The sequence below is a fragment of the Coturnix japonica genome, chromosome 21 (assembly GCF_054131305.1).
Source record: "Coturnix japonica strain WE chromosome 21, WE-NBRP24, whole genome shotgun sequence".
Classification (NCBI taxonomy): Eukaryota; Metazoa; Chordata; class Aves; order Galliformes; family Phasianidae; genus Coturnix; species Coturnix japonica.
In genome coordinates this window covers 3,174,355-3,191,545 of record NC_140683.1, presented here as the reverse complement: position 1 = coordinate 3,191,545, position 17,191 = coordinate 3,174,355, and the positions used below count along the sequence as shown (strand labels likewise).

Here is a 17,191-nt window from a genome sequence, read left to right as displayed (position 1 = left end):
AGGTAATTATGGCTTTGCAGAGGGATGCCTAAATGAAATATGACAACATGGTCACCTCTTTATATGGCACCTGTGGGCCTTTTCAGCTGTCACTGCAAAGAGTGCAATATCAATTTGAACAGATGACAAAGTGTTGTCATTTTTCATTCTGATATTGCACTGAATGGTTTGGATAGAAACAGTTTAGAAAAGCTGTAACTTGCCTGGTTGTTTTTTTTTTTTTCCTCCCTAATCTAAATATGTGCAAACACTTTGCTTCATTTTTAATGTCTATGATTATGCTCATTCCTTCATACTGGCTGGCAAGCGCTACCTGACACACACATTACTTGCACGTCATACTGTGAGGGCCCAATGCTCTGGAATCACCACTGCCCAATTTCAGAGCCCACATTCAAGAGAATTTCCCATCCAGAAAAAGCATAACAACAAGAACAAACAGTTGTTTGAATTCACTCTTATGACTATTTATTTTAAAATAACAAACAAATCCAGAATACCTTTTAAGTAACACATTGCAATTTCCATTTTATTTTCATTCCTGATGAATACCCTGTTCCAGAACTGAGGACGAGCCGTCCCTGTGCCAGTGATGCTGACCACATCTGCTTGCAAAGAGAACTGACAAGAAATACTTTCAGCAATGTGCGACACTTTTACATGGAACCAAGATTTCTTGCTCGGCTAAATGATGATTTGTGATTTATATTGTATGATTTATTATTAATACTCCTAGGATGGGCAAATATAACATCAACCTACAAGCACTGGGCTAAAAGCACAGGCTTAGACTGCCCAAGCATTAGGTTACAGTTTCCATCCTGGCTCCTTTCACTGTAGTACTCAATAGCCTAAAAATCCAACAACTGTTTCAAACACTTTAAGAAACTCCAGTTTTTAACAACGAAGACTAAAATAGAAAGCTTCAACACTTTCCCATTTTTTTGGCCTATATAATACTGAGACTAAAGGAGGCTTTTTAAGGACACCTTCTATTTCTTTAGACTACAGCGAATGGATGCAGCACTTCCTGGACTTTCCTGAATATGGAAAGTGCTCAGTTACAGAATTACTTGTGAGCTGCCTGTAAAGCCTGTTTGGAGGTGCTGAAGCTGAACTGGACTCAACGTTGTTAAAGTACATGGAGGTCTGCAGCCCTACTGGTAATGGTCCAGCCCCAGGACAAAGACCTGAGCTGCACTGTACCCACAGCAGCCTGCAGGATCCACTGAGCCTCAGCAGCAAACACACCTGCTGCTCCCCGATGTCAGTCTGCTGTTGGGCTCATGCAGCTGGAACCTGGCAGCAACCCACTGCACAAAACCCACCTGCCTCTACTGGAGCACATTCATCAGCCTACTCTCAAAGCTTTTACATTGCTATGTAACTGTATCAACACATTTCTAACTGAAGGCAGTATTTCCCCTCCACGTGTCTGCTACAGTTTGAGATCCAGTTTCAGCTTTGCAGACGTAGCTTTTCAACAAAACAGAGCGTTTCAGCCCTAGAAAACGTGACCTCAGAGTACCAAAATGCTGACATGCCCAAGACATGAAGCCTCTGTGACAAACGTCACTGAACACATTCTTAATTTGTTCAGCAACAGATAAACCTCCACCTTCTCTGGCTTTCAACTTTTCTTTTGTCAAACTTGGGGTCTTTCTCCCTCAAGGGCCACAAAAACACATTTAATGAATTTTGTTTTGCTTTTGGAATAACTGATTTAGAAAGGAAACAAGATACAGATTACTTCTGTGTTGTCTTCTACAAAAAAGCGAACTTACAGACAGCAGCGAGGTATCACAGTTTAATGAAGCTTCTCAATGCATTTACAATTAATATTAAAATGCATACTAGGATCATTGTGAGCAGTATTGCTCAACAGAAAACCCTCATTTTGTCCCTTCTGACAGAGGACTGATGCAAGCAAAACGTAAGACATTAAAGTCACTGCAAGTTGCATCTCAAACATGATGCAGTGTCACAGCAGTGAATTACCTGGCATCAAAAGAGAACCGGTTACAGCTGCAATAGCACAATGTGCTCCAGGACCAGTGCTGTCTCTGTATCCCAACCTGAGGCATCAGCCCACTGCTGCCCACCATCCTGGAGAGGACCATAGGGCAGCTGAGCCCTACACATCCCGGGTGCTTCTATCCCTGCCCTGGGGAGGCGCTGATCTTCAGTCCTGCCCTACAGCAAGCAGCCTGCTCCCCGTGTTCTCATCCCCTTGGCTGGAGTAAAGGGCCTCTCATTGATGTATACACTCATCTATTTCTCACTCTGCCAAACTGCTCGAACTTCTTTGCTGACACAAAGGAAAAGCTACACTAGAAGTCAGGAGTCGAGCGCGTCATTCCTTGCACTTGGGTGAAACAGTCACACGGAGTAAACAGGCTGCTGCTCCTTCACCACTTGAGTTCTGTCTGTAGGAATCTACGTACAAACAGCGATACCATTTTTCTAAGCCTAATCCAAGTAACGCGTCCATGAACAGATTTACTCTGAATTGGAAAAAAACGAAACAACACAAGTGAGAGCATTTACTTCCAGCTGTGCACGTACCCCAGTCCCGCAGCCCACGACGGCGTCCGCAGCTCCGGGCGCGCAGGGCCGAATCGCGCAGCACCGCGCCGCGCCGGCAGGGGAGGAACGAGGCCAGGAGCAGCCTCGGCCCACGGTCACGGAAACGGAGCTGCGGAACGCGACCCGCTCCCGCCAGCACGGCCCGGGCCTCCTCCACTGCGCGCAGGCGGCCGGGGAACGGGGCGGCAGCGGGCGGCACCTCAGGGAACGAGTCGCGGCCCGCAGGGATGCCGTGCGGATGGCACCGGGCCCGCCCCGCGCGGCCCGCCCGAGGGTCCCGTTCCCCTCCACACTTACGGGCTGCGGCGCTACGCGGAGCCGGGCCGGGCCGGGCAGCGCCTCCCCCCGCCGGCGGGACGGGCAGCGCTTCCGGGGCCGGGGAGCGCCGCGGCGGTGACAGAGCTGGGCCGCGCCGCGACCCGGAAGCGCCGCCCCCGGAAGCGGAGCCGCGGCGGCCGCTCCGTCGCGCGCATGCGCACAGCCGTGGCGGGCTCCGTTCCCTCGGCGGCGTCGTGGTCCGCCCGGGCCGGGAGCGGCTCGTTCGAACCGCGCCGAGCTGTGGTAAAAACAGGCCGAGCCGCACAAACGGCTGCACGGAGCGGGCCTCGGTACGCAAATAATGCGGTATCGAGAGATTTCGCAGTGACAAGTTTGTAAACGTCACGATGAAACACGCAGTTAGTGATTCTGCGAATAGAAACACACAGAAATCCCATGAAACGGCCTTGTACGTTTTTAATGAAGAAAACTATTGGCGGTTTGCAGCTGCAGCGGCTCCAGCTGAAGATGCAGCGCTGCCCTGACAGGCGGCACCGTCCTGGTTCCAGGTTCTCTGGTTATTTCGTATTCCAGGCGCTGGGCCGTGCATTGCTGCCGTGCTGGCAGCGTGGAGCTGGTTGTTCTCCCAGGCACAGGCTGGGACATCAGCCATGGCGTCACTGCAGGAGCACACTGCTGTGCTGTGCTGTGCTGTGCTGTGCTGTGCTGTGCTGTGCTGGGATGTGCTGGGATGTGTGCGGGATGGAGCTGCGACTGAACCGCCCCTGAAGGGCTGTGCTGCTCTACTACAGCACGGCTGTGTCTGTGGAGCCTCACACTTGGTGGACAAATGCAAGCTGACGTGCAAAGTATTCGAAATAATGAGAATAGAACAGCTCTTTGGAGCAGCAGTTTTAATAAAGCTGGATGACACTAAGAACGCGATCATTCATACCAGAAAATGTCTCAGTAATGAAGATGGAAGATGTTAGAGAATGTTCTAACTACCTGGAGGAACAGTAAAAGTGTTGAGCCCGAAATAGCCAGAACATCCCCCACGGGACGTGGAGAGGAACCCCACGTCAAACAGGGGACGTCGGAGTGATGGTGCTGAGGGGAGGAGACGTGGTGGTGTCAGCTGTGATAGCAGCGGGAGCTGTGGAGGAACATGGAGAGCTCTATTGGCCACACTGATCCTGTGCCATCAGCTGCACATCCAGGAGATGTTGGGGAGAGGTTTTAGTTTGGACATGACTTTTATCCGGAGCAGTCCGTCACACAGAGCACGTCCCCGCCGAGCACGGCTCCAATTCGTGCCGGGGCTTCACAGCGCCGAACCGAGACTGTGTTAATGCCGTCACACCGCGCAGCGACAGCCAGGCATGGCCGGGCAGGTGAGGGGGCAGGTGAGGGAGGCGCGGGGCCGGCGGGATGTGCAGGTAACACGGCGGGAGCACGAGCCGCTGTTTGTTCTGTACACACGTCACATCTGTGACAGCCCCGCGCTGTTTGCTATGGAGCTGAGGGAACCCAACTTCGTAAAGCTCCGAAGCTCCGTCCCCAAAGCTCAGCGCTCTGAAACCGCCCACGCTCTGGGCGCTGCCCCGTCCCGTCCCGTCCCGTCCCGTCCCGTCCCGCCGCGCGGTGCTGCCGCGGTCCCGTCTCGGTGCCGGCGTGTAGCGGAGGCCGGGGCGCTCCCATAGCAACAGAAGGGGCGGGGCCGGAGCGGCTTTCGTCGGGGCCACGTGACCGTTCGAACGGCCCAATCGCAAGTTTCTCGGCCGAGGGGGCGGGGGCTCCGCGGGGGCGGGCGGGCGCGGCGCCGCGCCTCTGTCGCCGATTGGCCGGAGCGCCCGCCCGCGGCCGCGCCGATTGGCCGCCGGTCCCGCCGCTCCGCGCGGAGCCCGCCCCCCGGGGAGCGCCGCGGCTCCGGGCCCGGCGGGAGGGCGACCCCGCGGCGCGGGGCGGGGCGGCGGCGGACACGCCCGATGGGGCGGGGCGGGGCGGGAGGGGCGGCGCGCAGCGGGGCGGGGCGGATCGGCTCGTCCTGTGGCTCGTCCGGCGCTGCTCACAGGGTGACACGTCTGCGGGGTGAGTGAGTGGCATTGGCAGGCTGTCAATCCCTCACCGGAGCGGCCATCAAACAACATAAAGCACACACAGTCACCGGGCGGCCGCGCTCATAAATCCCCGCCGGCTGATATTTTTGCACGTTGCTTCGCACACAGTGTGTAATTAATTTTTTTACAGTTCTTTCCCCTCGATTTCCGCTCTTTTCTTTGCGCGAGTTCAAACTTTGCTCCTCGCCGTCCCCCCGCTCACCCGGGATGGTTGGTGATTTTTGGGGGGAGGGCATTAATTTTGCTCGTGTTTTGGTGCCGTTTTGATGTGTCGGTCCGGGGCCGCTCGGCTCGTTGTGCTTTTTGCTCTTTGCCCTCCCAACTTCTGCGGGATCTGAATAATCCAACTTTGGGCATTTTGTCATTTTTTATTTTTTTTTTTTACTTTTTTTTTTTTTTTTTTTTTGTTGCCTTTTCGCATAGAAGATTCTTTGGACAAAGTGGGGAAAAGACATAGAAAGCAACAATAAAAACAATAATAGCAGAGGATAACAATCATACTACTGCTCATAATAAAACGCTGTGGAGGAAGATCGCTCCGGGGACAGGCAGCGGCCCGGCACAGACATGGTGCTGACGGGAGAAGACTGTAACTAAAGAAGAGTGATTTACCGCGCCGGGGAGAACAGCGCGTTTCCAGCCGCCGCCGCTCCCGGCACCGCCGCTCCTTCGGCCGCCGTTTCCTTTTGGTGTTTTTGCCTTTTTTTTTCGCCTCTCGCCGTCGCGGAGCGGCGGGGCCGAGCCGGGGCGCTCAGTGCCCCCGCGGCGCGGGGCCATGGACGAGCAGTCCCGCATGCTGCAGACCCTGGCGGGCGTCAACCTGGCGGGGCACTCGGTGCAGGGGGGCATGGCCCTGCCGCCTCCACACGGACACGACGGGGCCGACGGCGACGGCAGGAAGCAGGACATCGGGGACATCCTGCACCAGATCATGACCATCACCGACCAAAGCCTGGACGAGGCGCAAGCAAAGTTGGTGTCGTCTCGTTACGCCTTGTCTGTCGGCGCGCGTGGGGCGCGCAGCTCCGGCCCGGGAACGCGGCCGGGACAGAACTTCTGGCGCCGGAGGAACCGCCGGGCGAGCGGGGCGCGGCCGGAGCGCCGCTGAACGCCGCTTAACGCCGCTGAACGCCTCGAGCCGAGCGATAAACGCGGCAGCGGGAGGTGCTCGAGCCGGCCCCGTCCCGTGTCCGTGTGTCCGTGTGTCCGCGGGCCCCGGGCCGGGCCGCAACTTTCCGCGGCGCTGCCCCGTGCCCGGCGCGGCGGGAGATGGATGGCGGCGCCGAGCAGACACCGCCGCGGGGGGAGAGAGCCGCGGCCGTCCTAAATCACCGCCGTGCGAAACAAAGCGCGGCCCGGCCCGGGCCGCTCCGCAATAAATCAGCCCCGGACGGCGCTGATTTACGCCGCGCGCAGCGGGGCCCGGGCCCGGCCCGGCGCTGAGAGGCGCCGCCGCGGTGTGGCACGGAGCAACGGCCCCGCTCGGGCCCGCTCCTGGTGCGGGCCGGGGCCGGTTTCGGGGCCGGTTTCGGGGCCCGATGCCGGGCTCTGCGGGCGGCCTGGCGGCGCGGCGCGGCGGGCGCCATGTTCGCGTCGGGCGCTAACGCTGTGTGTGCTCTCTTGCAGGAAGCACGCGCTGAACTGCCACAGGATGAAGCCCGCGCTCTTCAGCGTCCTCTGCGAGATCAAGGAGAAAACAGGTAAGGGCCGGCCCGCGCCGCAGCCATCTTGAGCCCTCCTCCGCCGCGCCTCGGCGCTGCCGCCCGCTGCTCGGCCGCGGCCCTCCGCCGCCTCCGGGATGCGCCCGGCCCTGCCCTGCCCTGCCCGCGGTACCGGCGCACAGCGGCACCCGGCAGCGCCCGGCCCGGGCCCGGATCCGCCGCGTGCAGCGCCGGCAGCGCCGCGAGGGAAGCGCTGGAGAGGGACGGGCAGCGCCGAAGTGACGGATGCGGCCGCGCGTGCAGAGCGGCTCCGGCTCCGGCTCCGCGTTGGCAGCTGCGGGCGGCGGGGTTTGAAACACTGAAATGATGGTCACAACAACGTTATTTTCCGTGCAACATTAATGAGACGGGAAGGAATGTCGCGTTTGTCTCGAAGGCGTTTGAAGGGATTTTTGCAAATTTCTTACATCGCTGAATTTACAGAGATTTTTTCTTTTTTTAAAATAAGACAATTTTGAAAAATATCGTACTCTTCATTGTGACAATAAGGACTTTTTTGACTTTTTTTTCTTTTTTCTTTTTTCCTAATCTGGCCTTAAAACTGAACACCTGCACTCGTTTGCTTTTTAGCTGTATTTGGTGCTCCATTGCAGCCCTCTTAGTTGCAAGCTGAAAATCTGGGGTTATAGAGGTTAGCAGCCGCCTCGTGCACGCAGCAGAGCCCAGCTGAGCTGCCCGGTGCGCGGCTGTCGGTGCAGTTGGCGCGTGTTGTGCACGGGCTCCTGTGCCGCCGGGTCCCGCTTCAGCTCTGCTGACGGCTGAGAGCCGGATATCGGCTGCGCTGCAAATATTAAGATTGATTCCACGTTACACTGCGTGACATTACCTCAGATAAGGAGCGCGATCCTCTCTGCCTCCCCCCTGCCTGCGCGGTGTCCCTCCATCCTCGGCTCCTGTTTGTTTTCCTGCCCTGAACTTTGTGCCCGTGCAGCGGTGCCGGCAGCGGCCCCTGCTTGTGCTGAGCCGGAGCGGCCGTGGGTCCTGGGTCCTGTGACCCTGTGCGTGCAGGGGGCTTGGGGAGCACAGCCAGCCCCTGGCAGGGCTGTCCCCGGAACACCCCGGGCTGTAAGGGGGTTGCTGCTGGCAGTGAGTGTTTGCTGGTGCTGCTGTTTGTGCAGAAGTAAAAGGGAACCTGAGAAGGTTCTGAGATTTGTAATGTTTTCAAGTGTTTCAGTGACAACGTGTGAGTTGAGATCCAGCCTTTGTGCTCCGAGCAGCACAGCCAAGTTTTCGAGTTGCTTCTGGTAGAACAGATGAGGACCCACAGGGAAGGGGAGGACCCTGTGGGGAAAGGAGGGAGCTTGCCAGGCCCAGCAGCACCTGCCCGGGGTGCGGGTGGTGGCAGACAGGAGCTGGGTCATGGGGACGGGCATCCAGGGCTCCTGGAGCTCCGTGTCAGCGTGACTCTGGTCAGCGTGCTGCAGCACCGAGAGTGGAGCACAAATCCTGGCATAACTCCTGTAAACTGTTTTCATAGGGAACAGCTCAAACAGTTCAGAACTGTAAGGACAAGCAGTCTGAGAGGCATTAATGCAGGGACTCCCCTTCCCCTCATTGTCTGCTTAGTGTCATGGTCCAGGTTCCCAGGTTGGACTGTGCTCTGGGATTCAATGCTTTTCCATCAGAACCGAAGTTTACCTTGGTGCTGGCAGCAGGATCCGTGTGATGGCTTCGTCGCTCCCTTCTGAGGGGTGAGAAGGGAGCCTGCAGCCAGTGCACAGCGTGCAATCGCAGTCGGGTCTGCTCTGAAATAAGAAATGCAATATTTAAGTCAAATTTATGTTGAATTATGTTCTTTTTTATGCTTTACTGATGTTCAGTACAGTCAGTGAGTACTTTGTGAGGGTGGCAGAGACAATAAGTGGAGGAATCCCCAGCTTAGGTTGAGCAGCGCCGTCACGTCCCAGCATGAGTTAATGGATGCATTGCATCTGAAGCCTTTCTGCTGTGCACTCAGGGTTAGGCGATCGTTTGTTTTTTTTCTTCATGTGAGGTATTTCCATGTACAAAGCAAGTCACCGTGCTCGCCGAATTTAGCCTGACATTTCTTTTTTAACATTTTAACATTTAAGAAAGTGCTGCATAATGCACTTAAAGGCTTTGCAGGTATTAATAGAAACGTGCATTCTTAGAGGCAACCACAAGGTAGCATGGTTTTCATAAGGAAACTAAATGCCACGCATTTCTTTAATTAGTTCAAGGAAAAATGTTGCCCAAAGTTCTCCTGAAGCCCCTCTGGTGCACATGAAGCCGGGCGGCCAGGGCCGGTGGGCTGTGCTGGCGGAGCTGTGCCTGCGCTGGGAGGTGCCTTTCAGAAGCCCCTCGCGCCGCAGTCGGGGCGCGCAGCACATCTGTTGCATTCCTGAGTGTCCGTCTGTCTGCGGCGCCCAGCAGCAGGAAGCCAGAACTGAGCTGCGCCTTTGTTTTTTTCAATCTCTCCTATTTGTGCACTAAAAATCCTCGGGATCGGGGGTTTGATTAATCCTCTGTTAGCACAGCGCTGTACCTGAGGTACTGGCTATTTTCACGGAGACAAGAAATGAAAATGTATTAATTCTTACAATCTTAAAACAGTTAGGGAATTGCAATTATTTCCCAGTGGGATGACATAGAAGTACATCTGTGACTGTGTCGATAGATGATTACTTTTGTCTTCAAAAATCTTTTCTGTGGGGAGGAGCACACATATAAAAACATCTGAATGCAGCCATGCATTCGTGGATACATTTATTTATTTATTTGCGTAAGTCCAACAAAAACAATGATAGCTGCCAAGCAAACCCTAATTTACTGTCACTGCAAACCCTAAATAGCATTCATTTACTAGTAAAGCCTAATGGCATACATGATGGTTTGCCAGATTTGTGGCCTTTGTGAGGCTTATAAGCAGGACTGACTTGGGAAGATCATAAAACTTAATGAACTTCTCGACTGCAGGAGGTGTCCGCAGGGGGAGAAAAGGCCTGCTTGGCTGGTTGGGCTGCTTGAACTATTTTTTATGTCTAAAGAGCGAGGAAGAAAATGTTCATTAAAAATATTCTCCTCTTGTAAAGAATTTGGTTTTAAAGAATAAAAGAAATAAATAAATAAGCCAGACCAGTAGTGAAATTAACTACGAGGGTCATTTCTTGCCGTTCTTCACGTGAGCTAAAACATTTTTGTTGCTTTAACTGTAAACTACCACCCAGTGCCGTTCTGAAGATTAAAGGTCTGTATCGTGCCCTTCCGTGCTGCAGCGCTCGTTATTGATGAAAATGGCCCAACTCTTTCAGAAACAACCCTTGTCAATATGCTGCACCATCTGTAAGCTGCCTGATAGGTGACTCGCGGGGAAGAACTCGCTTTTTGCCTCTTCTCCTACAACAGTTTGAAGATATTAACCCTTTTTTTTTTCACTTCTTTTTTTCTTTTTTTAAATTGTAGCACGGTGTCATTCCCTTGTGTTACATAAATTTCAGCTTTTCGCTGTGTGTAAATTATTATTCAGTGCAACTAACTTGCAATAATTTATCATAATGTGCAATGCTAACAATGCGATCTGAATGTTAGAGGATTCAAATGAAACCATGAAGTGGCACTGACGGCACACGTGGATGTGTATGTGTGTGTATGTATGTTAGCCATTTCCTTAACACCAACTGTGCTGTTATTGTTTCTCAGTTCAGCTATTTAAAATACTGATGTGCAGTCCTGGTGTTATTTTCAAGGTGCTGAATACCTATTTCTGATGTACCCTGACTGCACAGGGAAATAAACACTGTGTGTTTATGTGAATGCATCTTTTCTTCGGTGTAATTGTTTAGCTTTTGTTTCCTTTCTCATGCTTCATGTCCTAGATTTTTCCTTGAATCATCGGTTCTGCTTCTGAATGGTATTTTTTTCAATTATCAGCAGATGTATTACAAAGGAAGACATGCGGTGGAATATTGGGTTGGTTACAGTGTCCTTATGGCAAAGGCATTGCTCTTCTTCATTAATGTCCTTCTAGAAAAAAACAAATTGGATAAATATCCCGTGTGTCATTTGGTCATCTGGTTCAAACGTATCCACAATCACAGTTCTCCCTTTGGTGAATTTCTAACAGGACGTGGGGATCATTTTCATTAGAAAAAACTGGGATACCTTGTCGTGCAGAACCTGTACCTGCAGCGTGCGTTAGGAGCGCAGCTCTGATGGTGCTCCTTGCTGCAGTTCAGTACCAGTCTTCATGTGGATTACCAGGATTTGTACTTCCAGGTCCTTTTTCTTTTTTTTTTTTTTTTTTTTTGCCCTCCGTGAAGGGTAAATGTGGACGTACTTGTCGATACTAATTTAAGTAGGAGCAGGGATTCATTTTATTTTATAGCTATTTATAAGGTCCTTCATTTTATTTTTGAATTTGACACATTCGCTTGCTTATGTGAAAATAGTAAATTCTGTGAGCTACCGTGCAGTTTATTTTAGGGTGCCTGTTGTAAGTTAAGGAATTTTTGCATCGAGAGATAAATTATAATAATAGCACGCAGTGAATGCAAAAGAGCCCCTTTCTGCAGGATTTAACACGTTTATCAACCTCTATTCCTACTGCTTTCAATGAAAAAGTTGTACCATGCGGATATTACACTGTCTTTTTTCAATTTAAATATTGATTTGTGTGCAACATTAATATAATGATACTTACAGACTACTGTAGACAAATATAAGCAGAATTAGATGCACTAAATTGTTACAGATGTAATACAATATTAAAATATATAGGAAGGCTATATTAATAATTATGTAGCAGGGAAAGAGAGTCCAGTTAGTATCGGTTTTTAGGCTGCTTTGGAATTCCTTGCACATCACGCACATGAGGGTTTGATGAATATCTTTGTGAATAATAAGAATGAATCCTAAGTGTGCGCTACCGAGTCAAAGTGAGCGCAGAGCTCGGCAGAGTTTTCCTTTTCTGGTATGGTTGGTAGAACTGGATGGAGCTGTTTGTGTGCCACCAATTGACACCCTGAGAAGAATGCTTTGTTTGTTTTCTCAGCAGTCATGTTTAATGCTATTCGCTTATCAAGGTGATCAGCGTGGTTCAGATAACACATGCCTGACACAGCCTGCCTTTTTTCACCATCATGTTGACCTTTTGTCACATTTGCTTTTCTCTGGTAGGCAATTCATGTCTCTAAGTATGAATGGAGTAAATAATTCACATCAATATTTAATATAAATTATTAAAGTTTCTGTCAGCTCTTGTAGTTCATGCTTTTATAAAGTTAGAGTAGTTCATCAGCCAAACGGATGAATTGTGCTTCTCAGCTGGACGTTAGAGCTCTTCCATAATGCTGTCTTTGCAGTGGAAGTAAACAGGGAATTAAATATGGAGGGAAATGAACCCTGCTGCTCGAATGGTATATATTTTTCAATAATGTGCGTTCTTTAGATAGGCTCCAAGCACTGGATAAATATCTATCATTATTTATTTTGTTACTCTCATGCTTCATTTTTGCTTTCGTGTTGCAAACGGTTGCAGAAAGCCGCGCTGACCCCGGTGTTGCTGCTGCTCTTTGTTGCCGGCCTGCCTGGCGCTGCGCTGCCTTCCCGGCTCAGTGCCGCGGCTCTGCATGATGGGCTGTCAGGGTTTTCTCTTTAGTCTCTGTTTATAAAATGTGCCTTATATTTAGCGGGCAAAATAATGTGACAAAGATCAGATTCTGAAAATATCTTTGAAAGAAAAAATGCTAGCGGCTATAACCCATTTCTGCTCCAGGAACTGGGTAAAAAGGCCTTGTTTTGCGTGAGAACAAAAAACAAAAGTCATGATGCATTTAGTTTAGTTTTATACCACGTTAGACATTTTCCTTGGGATTCCTTTGTAAACGATGGGCTCGGCGCACGTTGCACGGTCTCTCCGACTCGCAGCAGTCCGTGCGAGTTGCTGGATATCACGCGTCCTGCAGATCAATCACTTGGAAGGGGGGGTGGGTTTGTGTGTGTTTACAGGTCAGAACCTTTTGCTATGCTCAAGTCATGCATCAACATTTAAAGCTAATCTCTTATTCCTCATTGTCCAGCAGGTGGCTTTTTCACACGTTATTTGGGTTTTAATTATTTATTGCAAGTGGAAATGGAATATAAGAATATTATCCTCGTTGTATATATTTTTTATATGGGCAGCGATTTTTCAGTACATCCCGTTGTGTATGATAAAGATGAAAGCATCTTGAGATCTCGAAGCATACAATCTAAATTAAGATTCTAAACAGGCATTACAGATGCTGGTAACTTTGGCAATTATCATTTTGTTTGGTGAACAGTAGTAAAACAGTGTGCGGTAAAAGTGTTTAGAGAGAGAGGATAAATAAATTGAACAGTTTTGCAATGCAAAGTGGTTTGTGGTGTTTTTGAGGATTTCTTGGCTCTTGCTTAACTGCTATTGTGAAGCCTGGAGCAGATTTTCCCATTGCTAATGCCCTAGAAGTATTAATTCACTTTGATATGCTAATTAGAGGGCATTATGCAAGAAATGAGATTAAGTGGCAGCATGAAGCCATTTGCCTGTCAGTAAATTGAGAGCTTTAGCATCAGGAGGAGCTTTGTTTTTTCTGAGTTTCTCTTGGTTTTGCATATAAATAAAATTGATTGAAAGGTCTAGAGAAGCTTCTAGAACATTGGTGGTTCTTTTTCTCCTTCTATGATTATTTAAACTTCATGTTAAAGGCTTTCTCTGAATATTAATTGATCTAATGGGAGATACTGAACATGAAGAATTTCATTGTATTCTCAGTTACTGTATCTTAACAAAAGGAAAGTATTAGAATTCTTTGTGTCATCTGATTTTTGCGGTATTATTTTAGATATATCTTACAGCTCTGTTTTATAACCTTGTTGCCTGCTAGCTGTTACTGTGCTGAAGCCTGTGCTTGCGTGGGGGTATTTCTGCTGCTCCGGGGCTTTGGGTAAGGAGGTCCTGGGTGGCTGAAGTGAAGCGGTCAGTGTGGGTTCCTGGGCAGCCAGGCCTGGAGCATTGACTGCCCCACTCCCTTACAGGATTTCTAAGGATTTCTTATGTAAATCACACGTATATTTTTGTTCATTGAGGAAGGAACGGGTTGTAATATTGACCATAGATTTTATTCAACTGCCAGAATCTGCGTTAAAGTAACATTAAGGGATTGACTTACAGCCATAACGGCGAGGAAATTTTGAGTTAATAGTTAAACTCTGCCCTTAACTCAACTCATTGAACCTATTTATTAGAGCAGATATGGTAGGTACGATCACTGCGCTGAGACCTCCGCAGTATTAGGACACTCCAGGATGGCTCAGCAGTGAGAGTTTCTGATTTAGTTCACATTTTCCTTTTGTGTGTGTGTGCATGCTTTATGCAGCCTTGGAGCTGCTTTACTGCAGTTTTGTGGTTAGTTAGCTTTTTATAATACTGTTTAAAAATATCTGAGAAGTAATTCTGGAAATGGAACATAAACTTACCAAAAAATAAAGCCGAACTGAACCAAACAAAGCCTCTGGTGGTCATTGCTGAGTGCTTGCAGAGTGGCTGTGCCCATGTGCCCATCTCCTCCACAGAATGTTGTCAGAGTCCAGCAGGGGAGCAGTGCTGGCGTGACAGTGCTCATGGTGAGCCCCAGTAGTCAAATGAAAGGAAAGGGGCTAAGAAATAACACCAGGGCTCTCTGTGAAGGTCCTTGCGCACACGGCCTTGCTGGTCCTGGCAGCTGAAGTCGATGGCTGTTGGGAAGTTTGTATGGTGAAGCACACAAGACACGACCTGCAGGCCCATGGGCACGCTGTGGGTGCTGCTGCTGTGCCAGCTGTGCTGTGGTGAGCCGCGCACTGCTGGGAGGATGGCACCCAAACCTGCAAAGCCTGCTTTTATTGCAGGAAGAGGAGGAAAGCATCACCTGTCTCCAGTTGCTTATTTTGAGCTCAACATTCTTGAGCAAAAAACTACATGATGAAAACATTTGGGGGCCAAACTTTCTGCTACTGGAAGTTCCTAAGGGCATTAATTCTGTTGGAGGAGGCAGCTGGGGTGGAGGACCTGTGCCTCAAGCTGTGTTTCCTGCTGGTGCTTGGTGCAGCCTTCCTCCCATGGGGACACGGAGACCTGAGTGGGAGCAGGCCAAGTCTGGCTGCTGTCTTGATGAAGGTCATATGGGTGCTCTCAAATGTTACCATTTTTTGCCCCACATTTCCTATCTGTAAGTATCGGGAATGTTGCCTACCAGAAATTTTTGTGAGATGGTGTTAAGTTGGTGTTGTATGATGGAAGTTTTATTAAGTATTGAGTATAATTAAAACTGCAACATTAAGAAATAATCTACTAGAATGATTTACAGTACTCTCATTAGTCACATCACAGTGAGTCGAAGCGAGGCCTTACTTGCTGCAGGTGAGCAGATTGGGTTTTCCTTGGACCCTGCTTTTCTTTGCCTTAATTAGTGATGTGAAACCTTAGCAGAAGGCTGTTGGGCTGCTTTGAGCACGGTGGCTCTGTTCAGCACAGACCGTTTGCTCGCTTGGGATGAGGATCGCTGTTCTTTAGCAATAGCTTTGCGGATGTGATTACCTGCTAGAAAGGGTGGTTGAAGCACACCTACAATGCATCTGTTGATTAAAGAAGGAAGCGTGCTTTTAGCAAACGTTTGTAATTCACGCCACCAAAATGTTTGCTTATTGCCTTTATGCGAGATCTGTTGGCGTGGTTAACTGCCACTACTAAGAGCCAGTCTCAGTCAGTGGTGCAGTGATTCTTGTCTGACTTCAAGGATGCATTTATTACCATATTTGAACAAACTGTACTAACATGAAAAGTTGTGGAAATGGTTGTGCACTAGATAAGGTGATACATTGCAGGAGTGGTTGGGTTTATGGGGCTTTATGCTGAGGTTTTCTCAGAAATCATAGCACAGTCCTGTCACTATAAAACCTGGGGATACAGTTGGTAATAACACTCAGTGGAGGTATTTCTAGCTTTTTACTTGTTATTCAAATAGGGTGGGAACCGTCACTTCTGCTCCCTCATATTTCCTGCGTTGCTGTGAGGCCGTGGGCAGGGTGCAGCAGTGCTGTGCTGCCCGGGGGGACTTGTGAGCTGAGCTGTGCCTGGTGGGGCAGCGGTGACATCGATAGGGAGCTTGGGAACTTATTGACTTGTTGGTTCTTGACCTTCTGACTGTGACCAAGTATAGAAATTGAATGTCTGAAAATTAAATGATAGTCTCTATATACATAAATTCTTGGATGTCAGTGTATTACATGAACTAATTTTGGTTTACCTAAATTTATGGCATTTTGTGTTCAATGAAGGAAATATTTCTTCCTTTCAATATACTGAGAGTCTAATAATATTGTAGTTGCTAGCGCTTAACAAATCAATTTCCTTTTACTGACTGATTATCATAACAGCTGCTGTTTAATCACCGTGATTGTTATGTAACTTTTAAATCCCTAATATTTTGGAAGGGAACGAGCATCATCGATGCAGTGATGTCACCGCTGCTGAGCCCTGCTGTGTTTTTGGCTTTACATTAGATTGTTTTTTTTGTTTTTTTTTGTTTTGTTTTAATTTTGTTTAATAATATTTAGTGGACTGAACAGTGGCTGAGCAAACTGCCTGCTTAAAGAGAAACCTGAAAGAGCAATTAGTCCTTGGCACGTCTTCCCCAGGAAGCCAAAAAACAGGGCATTTGTTTTTCTGGTCTAAAGCCGTGGCATGGTTGGGCTTGGTGAAGAGTGTGCATTGGCCACTGCTGCCCGATGGAATCAGCTTCTGGCTGTGCACGCGAGGGCAGTGAGAGCGGCGAGAACAGGGCTCAGGCCTTCAGAGTGGGATGACAAGACTGGGGATGTTATTCTCTCCAGGAAGCGCAGTAAGGCTGTGGTCGGCCCTAATGTAAATATTTGTACAACAACCATGTTCTACAGACTCCAATGAAATGGTAAAAATCTGCCCGAAATGCCTCAGCAAATATATGCTGAAGAACAGAAGCCTATTCACTGAAGAAACAATTGACTTTAGCTGCTTTGTTGCTAAAGTGGCTCCCAGAGATGCTGCTGTGCAGACCTGAGAGCAGCGAGTCCTCTGCCCATGGCCTCCCACAGCTGGGTATGGGGCTGGTGTGGGGCTATGTGGGGTGCTGGAGCTGGGGCTGACGCTGGGCATGAGGCTGGGTGTGGAGCTGGGGCTGGGTGTGAGGCCGAGGCCCAGGGCCTGGCGTTGCCACCCGCACCGCATGCAGATGGGATCTTGTCAATGAAAGAAAAAGAACTGTAATCGCACATTTACATATGCTTCTAATTGTTGATTTGGGGATTTTCTATGAATATAGCTTCACAAAACAGATGCTGTTTAAGAAAAGGGGGAACATAATTTTGTGGGCAATGAATTAAGTGTTTTTGTGGCCCTCTCATCCGTAGCTAGGAGCAGTTTGTGGACCGCGTCTGTGAACGCCGCTCATAATTGTTTTTCACACATAAGTTATGCAAATGAGCTTTTATGGCAACTGGCATAACAATTAG

The 17,191-nt window shown here is 49.5% G+C and overlaps 2 protein-coding genes and 1 long non-coding RNA gene across 17 annotated transcripts in view; 1 reads left to right on the top strand and 2 right to left on the bottom strand.

Annotated features, from left to right (window-relative positions):
- The window catches only part of MAPKAP1 (MAPK associated protein 1), an 82,983-nt gene extending 79,977 nt beyond the window's left edge, over positions 1 to 3,006 (bottom strand). For 4 of the 5 annotated variants that reach the window (XM_015879413.3, XM_015879415.3, XM_085521036.1 and 1 more), the window contains exon 1: positions 2,566 to 2,703. The gene's annotated coding sequence lies outside the window, so the exon portion shown is untranslated. Of the gene's footprint in view, positions 1 to 2,565; positions 2,704 to 2,883 lie in introns of those variants that run through there. The other variant, XM_015879414.2, reaches the window with a different exon arrangement.
- A 55-nt stretch (positions 3,007 to 3,061) lies between these two features.
- PBX3 (PBX homeobox 3) overlaps positions 3,062 to 17,191 on the top strand; it is a 95,987-nt gene continuing 81,857 nt past the window's right edge. For 2 of the 11 annotated variants that reach the window (XM_015879424.3, XM_015879417.3), the window contains exons 1-2: positions 4,915 to 5,936; positions 6,591 to 6,664. In XM_015879424.3, the coding sequence (XP_015734910.1) occupies positions 5,740 to 5,936; positions 6,591 to 6,664 (271 nt within the window). In that variant the 5' untranslated portion in view covers positions 4,915 to 5,739. Of the gene's footprint in view, positions 4,239 to 4,850; positions 6,129 to 6,214; positions 6,462 to 6,590; positions 6,665 to 17,191 lie in introns of those variants that run through there. The other 9 variants (XM_085521040.1, XM_015879419.3, XM_085521039.1 and 6 more) reach the window with 9 other exon arrangements.
- On the bottom strand, positions 7,007 to 9,067 carry LOC146757439 (uncharacterized). The gene is made up of 2 exons (XR_014936205.1): positions 8,522 to 9,067; positions 7,007 to 8,430 (listed from the first exon to the last, which is right to left on the bottom strand). It is a non-coding gene; the product is annotated as an uncharacterized LOC146757439 (long non-coding RNA).